The following is a 10,386-nucleotide window of genomic DNA, read 5'->3' on the forward strand; positions in this document are numbered from 1 at the left end:
CTCCCCCGATGCGATGGACGGCTACCGCAGCCAATAAGACGGTTCCGTGCAGGACGAGCGTTACGTCATTCGAATGCGGAAGCGGGAAATACCTGGCGCGAGCCTGGGTTGTGCACGCATGCGCAGCTTGCCAGCTGAGCCAGCCCGCCCCCCCGCACTGCAGCCCACGAGGCAAGGGCCGTCGCTTCAGCTTTATTCACGGCACCGCAGGCAAGCACGATACAGGCGCAGGCTACTGTAACCACCCACCCCCTGCAGCTGCTGTCCCGGACGCCGGAAGGGGGATGCAAAGGCGGGAGCGACCCCCCCAGCGCCTGCCTTCAGCCCTCGGGCGGCTGCTGACTCCCAGCACCATGGAGCTGCTTCCTGGACGCCCCCAGCAGCTTCCGCGCAGGCGAGTTCTCCAAGTGGCAGAAGGTTCTTGAGGCTGGAAGAGAAGTCACCATGAGAAGCAGAGCCTGGGACTGGCTCCGGCTTGGTGCACGACAGGGACTCCCAGCATCTAACCACCAGTTGTGCAAGGTGAAGGCCCCAAACCTGTCCCAGCCCTTCACTTAGCCTCAGTTTCCTCATCTCTACCTCCCAGATTTTGTTTTGATGGTACCCTCCACAAACCCCAACATTAGACTCCAGCCAGTTACTCTTAGTTCTTCCTCCTAAAAACCTAGTACAATCCCCAGCAATTTAGGGCTGATGTTGCCAATTCTTGGCTCAAAGAACACCAGGCAGCAGGTTTATGTGGATAGTTTCAACAGGCAGTGTTCAGAGAGGTGCCATATGTTTTTCAGGGTCACATGGAAGCACCTTGGTATCAAGCAGCACAACGTTCAACTAAACCTACAGACATCCTTCATCTAACTTCCAGCATTAGCTTACTGATGGTTTAGATGTCCTAGGGTTGTCCAGAACAACAAATCAGTAGGAAGCATATGCTTGAACAGAGACACCCTGTCCTCTCCCTCCTTTCCCCACGAAAAGGGGGACTACAAGCTGTAATAAAAGTAAATGAATCCTTTGTTAAATAATTGTTTTATCATCCTTAGTCTCCAATACCGTTTAATGCCACATAAGACAGTGTTTGCTGGACTGAGCAAAATGCCAGTTCTGAATTCAATAAACAAGCAGCAAGTACTGTCCCACAGAAGAAACAGCCCCTTACCAAGTTGTTCTGATAAATTCTGGAGGTACCGGGTACTCTCTCTCATGAATGCTTGCAACAACTTCACTGCCATCTGCATTTCATCCAGCTGCAAAACACAAGAGGGGAAACTTCAGGAAAACTTCCAACATACAAGAAAAGCAATGCTTTTGATGGTTTAATGAACTAGATGAATAAGCAAACATTAAACCAAAGCATCAATAATTAATTCGGTAAACATGTTCACGGGTTTTTTAGACCTGTCATACAGGTATGTAACACAGAATGAATATAAAACAGAGCAACACCTTTCTCGTGTTTGTTGTTGGAGAATTTGTCTGTAAACAGTGAATGACCCTTGTGCTAAAATTCCATGCTGCAGAGTACAGAAGAAAACCCTTCTTGAAAGGATCAAAAGTACTCTAAAAGCTCCCACATATTCTGTCTCTTCCAAAGGCAAGTGACCTAACATTGAGAAAAGAATCTGGCGTTTCCACAACAATATACAATAAACGTGTTCTCTCTGTATAGTGAAATCTAGTTAATTCACTGATGTACCCACACAGTGATACTAGTTCACTGTCATTCCAACCCCCTACCTGCACCCCTTTCCACCAACAATCAACATCTGATCACTGTTCTCTACCAAATAATTCAACATTATTTCCATTTCCCTTGAAGTGGTAAATTAATACTATGTTGCATCTCAGTCCCTGTTACTCACCACAAGCTCCATGCAATCAAAGACCTCACTCTGGCTGTCTAATATTCTCTGGTAGTCAGGCTTGCTGTTGATAACCTTGGCCTGAGATGATCCTAAATAATCAGCAGGATCCACCTCTACTTCATTTGCCTTGCACTTCTCCAGTTGTCTTTAAAAAAAAAACAAAAAAAAATACAAATACAGCAAAGAACAAATTTAACCACTGCACAATGTTAACTGTCCAGTTTCCATGAAGCCTGGCATAGGCATGACTGGCAGCAGATTATTTGCATGTTTTCCCATAGGCATAACTGTGGGCTGAGACTATGTAAATTCAGTTACACTTAGAGCACACAATTTACAGGCGACCCCAAATGCCAAAGATTTTTTTAAAGTAATTTAAATCTAAAATATTGCAATAATACTCAAAGGGTCAAATTAAAGCCCTGTTAGATTCTCAGTATTAAATCTCATTTTCTTTAATTGAGAAGGATAAGACATAGGATAATCATCTAACCTGGGCATTTCTTCAGCCATTTTCTCATAATTTATTACAAGCTGATCCCAAGACTGACACTCCACAGTAAACCTGCAAAATGAGCAAAAAGAGGACAGGAAGATTAAGTGTGGGAGAAAGACCAGCTTGCTGGGTTCTTGAGAGAGTTTAGTGTGTTAGTCCTACATCAAGCTTCTCTTCATATACAGATAGCATTCTCCCCTCATTTCAAGTGCACAACTTGGTGTTTAAACATGGGGCTTAATGACAATACAGAAAACTGCAAGAAGAGGCTCATCTATATCCAACTGTAGGAAGCTAGGCTTGGACTAAGTTTAATCTCACCTGGCTATATATTCCTTAATCTGGGCCAATGACTCGCCAAGGGCAGGATCCGACAAAACCCTAAAACACACAAGCATGAAGTGAAATACATTCCAAAAGGTATATCAACAGGCAGTTTGTACCCACACAGGATCATGATGATTGCTTAGCTTTTTTGCATTGTGCCTGCACAAACACATAAGGTAACGGACTACAAATGCAACCAAGCACACACTTGTGGATGAGTCTAGTACTACTCCAGACACGAGTGCCCCGACTACTCCAATGAATATTTTCCATCCGTAGCAGCAGATTTCTTTCTTTAACACATGTATGACTGACCCACCTACAGAGTCCCCACGTTTGTCCAAAGCATGAACTCTCAGGGGCTGTGAGTTCAGTGTTCTCACATGACTTCTGCAGACAAGAGTTGTGGCATTTTAGCTTGTAGACCTTTATCCGTAATTAAAACATTCCAGTACCAAAGACTAATCCTGCAACACATCATATCATCCTCAACATCCATATGAGCTTCTTACTGCCTATAGATGCAGAACTTTGATTAGTTTAATGTGCTCCAGTGCAAGGCAGTTGAACAGGAGCTAAATTAGACTCTCCACTCTAACATGGGACAATAACATAGTGACCGTGGAGACAAGTCATTACCCTGGAGTCTCCTCCGTACATTTCTTCAGCGTTCCATCCAGCTTCAATCTCTCTATGCAGCGCTTCAGCTCCTCTAAAACCGAGTTCCCTGCAAATGAGGTCAGTTCTGCATCAGTGGACAGTTTAGTGATCGGTTCCATGGACTTCAATAGAATGAAGCTCAACTCTGCAATCAATGCTTCATTTGGTGCTCTACTGACTTACAGCTCTTCAGCTGCTCACACCCCTGCTTCCCAAAAAACATTTTTTCCATCTTAAACAGAAGAAACGACTCTCCCAATGCAGAACTAAAAATATTCCAAAGAGACTCACTGTTTGCTTTAAAAGCCTCAGGGCTGAACCCATCAGTCTGCATCAAGGCACATTCCAGCTTCTGGGCAGAAAACTAAAAGAATAAAAAAAAGCAATATCTTTTTTTTTTTTTTTTTTTTTTTTTTTAAGAACAGCTATTCAAAGGACATTGAGTAGCTTTTCATTAGGCTACCTGATAAAGAGAGGAAAATGATTGTGGTTTAGCTAAGTGCAACAGGAGGAAGAGTAAAAAGCACCGCAGCAAATTTTCTCCTCTCCCCTTACAGAACTAAAGCCTCACCTGAAAACTGGACAGCAGGAGCTCAGCAAGTCTGTCAGTCCCTGGCAAATCCAGGCTGATTGATTTGCTCAGTTCTAAAAAAAGGTAAACACAAAACTTTTTAAAAGGTAGCATTTACCCCAAGCTGTGAGTAGCTGAAATAGTCCATACCTGGACTCATGCTTTTGCACCTGAGAGAAATCAGCAAGACTGAGGAGACTGTTCACTGCAGCAGAACATTTAACTTCCAAGTGCGGGTACAGCCAACGCAGTCCACAATGAAACAACTTTGGGGGCCAAGCTGGTCTCTTTGCGCTTTAAATACTACACCCACTGACTCAAAGCTCTGCTGGCCTGGATTCTCACATAAGTTTCCCATCAGCCTGCTCGCGATAAAGTAGGCAGCACGTACCTGTCACATCAGGGTGAAAAGGAGGCAGTGACTTCCGACGCTTGGTTCCCTTCAGACTGGAGCGACGCCAGGAGCGACGGGACACTAGCGACCTGGAGGACGAGGGGGGCGACCCAAAAGCCAGGGCCCTCCTGGGACTGCCCTTCCAGGGCGATGCCCGCTTAGGACTGGGCCCCTGCCTGCCCATGGTGGGGCTGTGACCAGACCAGGACCTTTTCCTTTCTTGCCTCTCGCAGGGGCTCGCTCGTGCCCTCGCTGCAGCTCCAGGACTCGGTACTTTCTGCATCTCCGAACAGCCCCAGCGCTCGGCTCCCTCTGTCCCGGCCTCGCCTCCTACGAGAAACAAGCAACCAACACATCACCAGGCCGGGGGGTAGAGCGAACACGACCGCCCGCGGGCCTTGGGCCCGACCCCAATGGCGTCGGCTCCGGCCCGGGGGGCGGCCCCGGTTTCTAGGCAGGTCCGACCGCAAGGGCCGCGCCCGGGACCAGGCGGGAAGTCTCCGGTCAGAGCCCGGGCTCCCGGCTCTGCCGCAGCTGCGCGGCGCCTCACCTTGGGGCATGCCGCCGCCCCGCAGAGGAGTGCTCAGGGCGGGCTCCAGCGCGCCTGCTGCCCCGCGGCCCCGGCCGGGCTCCTGAGCAGCTGCCACCTCTATCACGCCCGCGTCTCGCTCAAACGTCCGCGGTGCCTGCCGGGACCCGTAGTACTCCGCGCATGCGCCAGCTGCGAGCTAGGCAAGAGCAGGGAAGGGTGAGGCTGAGCCGGCGCGGGGCATTCTGGGCACCGCAAGGGATGCTGGGCAGTGTGGTCCTGCTAGGAGCTGGGCCCCAGCGCACATGCGCAGTCACCGTCGCCCTCTGTCGCGGGCAGACCCGCAGCGGTGGTGCCAGGTGTACGATCATTTCAACCCTTGTACGATGCACAAACAATAAAAGTGCTCACACTGTACAATACGTTTGGAGGCAGCTCACTGATGCAGCAAACTCCAGTCACTCTCGGGGAGTCTTAACCTACTTCTGGGTTTGCTTCAGCACTTTCTTACCTTGCTGGCCTCGAAATAAAGAAATGCCTCAGCTTTAGAGAGACAGTGAGCAGTAAATAAGACTACTTATTTGGATACGAGTCCAATGTACACTTTTTTTTAGCAAATGCAATAGTTTTGAGCCTCCAATATGATTATTTCGTATTTAAGACCTGACCATGCTGACCTACAGTGCCAGGCTGCGAACTCACTGGAACCGCTCGGGAAAGACCAGGAAGCCTCACAACTCTGGCAGCTCCGCAGGAACAGCAGCGCAGAGGGGCAGAGATGGGCCAGGGCCAGGGCCAGGGCCAGGGCCAGGGCCAGGGGACTAGAGCAGCTGCTTCCCCAGGAACAACTGCCCTTGCAGGTGCTAGCACTGTTGCTCTTCCACTCCCAACCTGCGAGCGCTGGGGGCAGGTTTAAAATGAATGAGATAATTTTTTCTTTTTTATGCAACACCGTTCACTTCAGGAAGGCTTTGCCCTCAGGGCAGCAGAGCCCAATGCACAGAGGGACTGGATACATCCATGCTTGATAGATTGATGCGTTGATTTATGGCTACTAATCAGAACAGCTTAGGGTTGTTTCCTTCGACATCTCTAAACCAATATATGGTAGAGGCGAAGGAGGTGTTGAAGAAAGATCGCCCTAGAGCAGTGGTTCTCAACCTCTTTTGTACCTGGACCCATTTGTAAACAACTACAGCCAGTCCTGAACCAGTGTCCCTCACTCCTGACCTGCTGCCCCTCCCCCACTCCCCCAGCACGCTAGGGTGTAGGGCAGGGGATGGGTGTGTGGGGGGCATGGTGAGCCCCAAGCAGCCCCCTGCAGGCTGGAAGTCTGATGGCTTGCAAGGGAAAAGTCAGTTCCCCCATATTTTTCTCCTTTAAAAGGATAATCCATTTTTAAAGTTTGTTCACAATTCATAGATTTTTGCAACCCACTTTTGGGTCACAACCCACAGGCTGAGAAACACTGCTCTAGAACAGTGGTTTTCAACCTGTGGTTCACAAACCCCTGGAAGTACACAGACTGCATCTAAAGGGTCTGTGAAAGACAACTATGATCAAATCAGAAGTACGTTTTTCATTTGTGGATCCCTTTGAATAAGGGTGAAAACTACTTGTTCTAGAGCTACCTGGTTCAACACTCTCCCCCCCAGCATCCACTCCTACAACTGGGCTAGATGGACCATTGATCTGATGAAGCACAGCACTTCTACTGTTCTTATGACACACACACACGATGGTTTCCTGACTCTTGAAACAGCTGCAAAATTACCTGCTACTAATTTGTAAGCCCCTAGGAGTTTAAGGAAAGGCTGATAAAAAGGCAGGAAGGAAAAAGGCTTTGGAAGTTTATTATCTTTGATAAAATTTCAACTGAAAATGATGGACTTTGTCTTAACATTTCGTAAATGCACAAAAATCTATTCACAGGGAAGTCAGAGTTTACACTAGACATTAAATTCGAACTATATGAAATGACACAAAAGATGGAAGTTCCTATTCAAGAGCAAAGTCCAATGAAAGTTTTGGTAAAGCAGTGTTCTGTTCTGGTTAATTAGTTCAGAATGAACTTGAGTTAAGAAAAGCTTATTTTCCTATACAAAATTACAATACAGAGAACGCATACAATTACAAATACAGGGGGTTTAATTGTTAGTATCTATCAACTAGAACAGAAGTTTCATAGTAAAAAAATTTTATGGAAATTAAAATAAGTCAATTTTTTTAAACTGGAAAACTTGAGACAAATGCCAAGTCCTAGAAGAAGAGAGATTTTTCAGATTCTTACCATAAAATTGATATTTAAAAAATGAATTTGGTTAGGAAAATGAAGCAAGTTCTTTTAAAACAATTTCACATCCCAATGGGCAGAATCAAGAACTCAACTGTGTGAGGCTGAGAGGTAGAGAGGTATCATTGAAATCACAATCTTCTTCTATTGGTTCCAGGGTTTTGAGGTAATTAGCTGTGTGTCAAGTTGTACAAACTATAATATTGGCAAAAGCAACATTGACAAATTACACTAATGACCTCTTTCCTCTCATCAATCGGTCCTAAAAACTTAATTAGATGCATCCGAATTAACACTTCCAGGGTCTCCAGCAGGTGACGTGATTGATGAAGGAGTTGTAGTGTCCTGCCAGCTGCCATTAGCCTGGAGGGGAGGCAGAAAAAACATATCATTAAAGCCTTAAGATGGAACTTGGATCCAGGACCATCTATGTTCCTATTACCACATCTGAAGGGGAATTAGTGCTTATGAAAATATAGAACTAAATATTAGTTTAGGCAGGACATAATGCAGTTAGATGCCACAAAATGTTGCTTCTGTGTACACTTCTCTGCTAGCACACTTGTGACCTGCACTAGGTTGGCTATTCTTGTGCTCCTTGTACAGACATGGTGGTACAAATGGATTAGAGCAGAGGTTCCAAAACTTTTTCTTATTGTGTACCCCGCTTCCAGATTTACTAGCTACCTGCATACATTTTATAATTATTATAATGGAAATTAAATCTGATGTTACACAATTTCTCCTGTGTACCCCCCAGAGATGTCCTGCATACTCCCAGGGGTATGCATACCACAATTTGGGAACTCCTGGATTAGAGGATGCAACATATCAAGCTCTCCCTATAGACCTAAGCCAGGTTTTTCCCTGAACTGGAAGGTGGCTTCATAAACATCTTTGTCATTTCAGACCCTTGCTATCACACCCTTTGGGAACATTCCAGGAGACTCCAGATGTCATTAGCTACCCTTTCACAGACAACAGTTGTGTGCTAATAAAGCAGAATACTTCAAACCAAAATTTCTTCATGCCAAAGAAAATAGTTGTGCTGGGCTAGGTAGAGCAAGCCACTAAATGTGTTTACTTTGTGAGAGATTTTTTTTCTTTACAAAGCATTACAGTGTAGAGAATAGTCTTTTAGTGGAATAACAGACTTGCTAGTTCCTTCAGCTACATGGGCAGGCAGTCTAAACCACTGAACGTTTTCCACTAGCTAAGAGCAAAAGGTCTACAAAGCTTCATCTGTGATAAAAGCACAAAACTCCCCCTAGTGTCTCCTAAAACAATAAATGTTATTAAATGATCAAACTCCTTACATCAATGCGCTGCGTCGTATACAAAGGATTCCCCACAATGGTGTCATATCTTCCCGTCTGGTGTATGACATGATGTAGGGAATCCATCTGCAATAAGACACCATATGGAATGAGATTAACAAGCGAAGTCATTTGGTCAAAAAGAAAGCTGCATAGCTGTCATACAGGTATTATAAAATGTAAGTTTGAGAAGTGTCTTTGGGGTAGGGGTTTTAGTACTGCTGTTTTAGTTTGGCTTTAAAATCATTTGTTGCAAATCAAAGCAGTCCAACAAGAGTTCCAACATGTTGGGAAATGAGAAAAAAAAAAAAGCTATCCATCTTTATTATTGATAAGCTTCCGTATTTCATGATATACTGCATAAAATCTATTGCTTACAATTTTAAAAAGTTGAAGGCACATGAATCTTCCCAGGAAGCAACTAAAACCATATGGGATTTTAGCATCTGAACTGTTACTGAAGTTGTATGCCAATCCTCTACATACCTACCTGTGACTGCACATTGGCTCCCACTGGGGAGCTCTGGTAAGAAGTCAGTGACTGCAAGTTTATAAATGAATCCCCAGAATTTGTCATCTTAAAAGAGCCAGAGGAAGCTGAAAAAGGAAAAGTAAGTTCAGCAAGGTGCACAGAAACCATCAGTTCATTCCAAAAGCAAAACTGAAGAGACACCACTTTCACTACACTGATAAAGGTAACACTAGAGAAGGATGTCTTCAGGAAATGAATAAAGATTAAATATGAGATTCTTTACAAATATCTTTACCTCCATCTGCTGCATGTTACACTCATTCGTTTGGTAAATATTTAATGGGACACAATTATTAAAAAATTAGTTACTAAAACATGGCTTTCATTTCAATCTTCATTTAGATAGCCCTGAATGTTCACGCATTTAGGATCAGATTTTTGTGGCAAGTTTTGTGGCATCTAAAAGTTGCAATGAGATTTTCAAAAGTACCCATGCACCTAATACAGGCTGAGTTCAGTGTAAATCCATTTGGCATTACAATATGCATTTAGGCTTTCTGTTTATTTGCTTTACTTCAAACCGTTTTTAAAAGGAAGTGATGAAAGATCCAGGGTAAACACAATTACACTCACACACAACTGAACTTTAGGGACACTACAGTAGAGCCTCACTAAATGTGCGCTAGTTTTTTTAAGTAAGCAAATTAAAGCCCAAGGATAATTATTCAACTGCATATGTAGCTTACATTTTACTTTATATAATACATTTGCATCATCCTATTAAGTCTTCTACTGCATGATTTATAAAGCAATAAATACTTGCTGCTTGATTAGTACTTCCTACCAAGAAGTGGCTTTCCTATAGAATCCAATTTTTTGTTAAGGAGGGAGACCGTGATAGTGGAAGGATGTCCTAATTACATGATGCAAAGATTAAGAAGGTAGGAGTTAATATGGTTAAACTGTACCATTAAAATGTCTAGATAACCAGTCAGCAGGATCTGATTACACACCAGCTTCCATCTTTTACAGTGCTCTAATAATTCAATATAAAGAATAAGTGGACAATTTGTAAGAAGCTGGAGCAGGCCTGGGAGCTGTACTGCGGTGGCTTCCCCAGCAGGAGGCAGGGACTATCTTCTTCAGAGATGGCCTTTCCTCCCTGGAAGTGTCACTTACCAGAGTTTGGCGTTGATGGAGAGTTTGCCTGGCTGCCCTGTGCCACCACATTTGTTGCATCCACTGCTGTTTTTGCTGCATAAATATTAGCCTCCTCCTGGAACTTCCCCATGTTTTTTTTGTACCGGATTCTCTTGTTACCAAACCAGTTAGAAACCTAGAAAAGTTGCGTTGTCAGTAAGTATTTCATCACATGAACACCATCTCCTAGTAGTTATTGAGGCCACCAGCAGAGGATGCTCTTGAGCTATGCATGAGGATGCTGGGGGGGGGGGGGGGGGGGG

The 10,386-nt window shown here is 44.7% G+C and overlaps 2 protein-coding genes across 3 annotated transcripts in view; both read right to left on the reverse strand.

Annotated features, from left to right (window-relative positions):
- Window positions 1–13: 13 nt before the first annotated feature.
- On the reverse strand, window positions 14–5,864 carry DSN1 (DSN1 homolog, MIS12 kinetochore complex component). Its single transcript, XM_006023461.3, has 11 exons — window positions 5,859–5,864; window positions 4,864–5,041; window positions 4,311–4,643; window positions 3,920–3,993; window positions 3,640–3,712; window positions 3,328–3,415; window positions 2,683–2,742; window positions 2,359–2,430; window positions 1,863–2,010; window positions 1,160–1,247; window positions 14–427 (listed from the first exon to the last, which is right to left on the reverse strand). The coding sequence occupies exons 1-11, from the start codon at window positions 5,862–5,864 to the stop codon at window positions 321–323; spliced, it is 1,227 nt and encodes a 408-aa protein (XP_006023523.2). The 3' UTR covers window positions 14–320.
- An 808-nt stretch (window positions 5,865–6,672) lies between these two features.
- Window positions 6,673–10,386, reverse strand: part of PBX4 (PBX homeobox 4) — a 22,312-nt gene continuing 18,598 nt past the window's right edge. For both annotated transcript variants that reach the window (XM_006023462.3, XM_025204001.1), the window contains exons 6-9: window positions 10,103–10,259; window positions 8,942–9,048; window positions 8,452–8,538; window positions 6,673–7,498 (exon numbers count right to left, since the gene is read on the reverse strand). In XM_006023462.3, coding sequence (XP_006023524.1) covers window positions 7,406–7,498; window positions 8,452–8,538; window positions 8,942–9,048; window positions 10,103–10,259 — 444 coding nt within the window. In that variant the 3' untranslated portion in view covers window positions 6,673–7,405. The remainder of the gene's footprint in view (window positions 7,499–8,451; window positions 8,539–8,941; window positions 9,049–10,102; window positions 10,260–10,386) is intronic.

Source organism: Alligator sinensis, unplaced genomic scaffold (assembly GCF_000455745.1).
Source record: "Alligator sinensis unplaced genomic scaffold, ASM45574v1 scaffold707_1, whole genome shotgun sequence".
NCBI classification, from domain to species: domain Eukaryota; kingdom Metazoa; phylum Chordata; order Crocodylia; family Alligatoridae; genus Alligator; species Alligator sinensis.

Coding starts and splice junctions, on each gene's coding strand:
- DSN1 (XM_006023461.3), bottom strand. Junction 3,713..3,919: donor TCCTGCTGTCCAGTTTTCAG/GTGAGGCTTTAG, acceptor TTATTCTTTTAG/TTTTCTGCCCAGAAGCTGGA. Junction 2,431..2,682: donor ATTAAGGAATATATAGCCAG/GTGAGATTAAAC, acceptor CTCATTTTGCAG/GTTTACTGTGGAGTGTCAGT.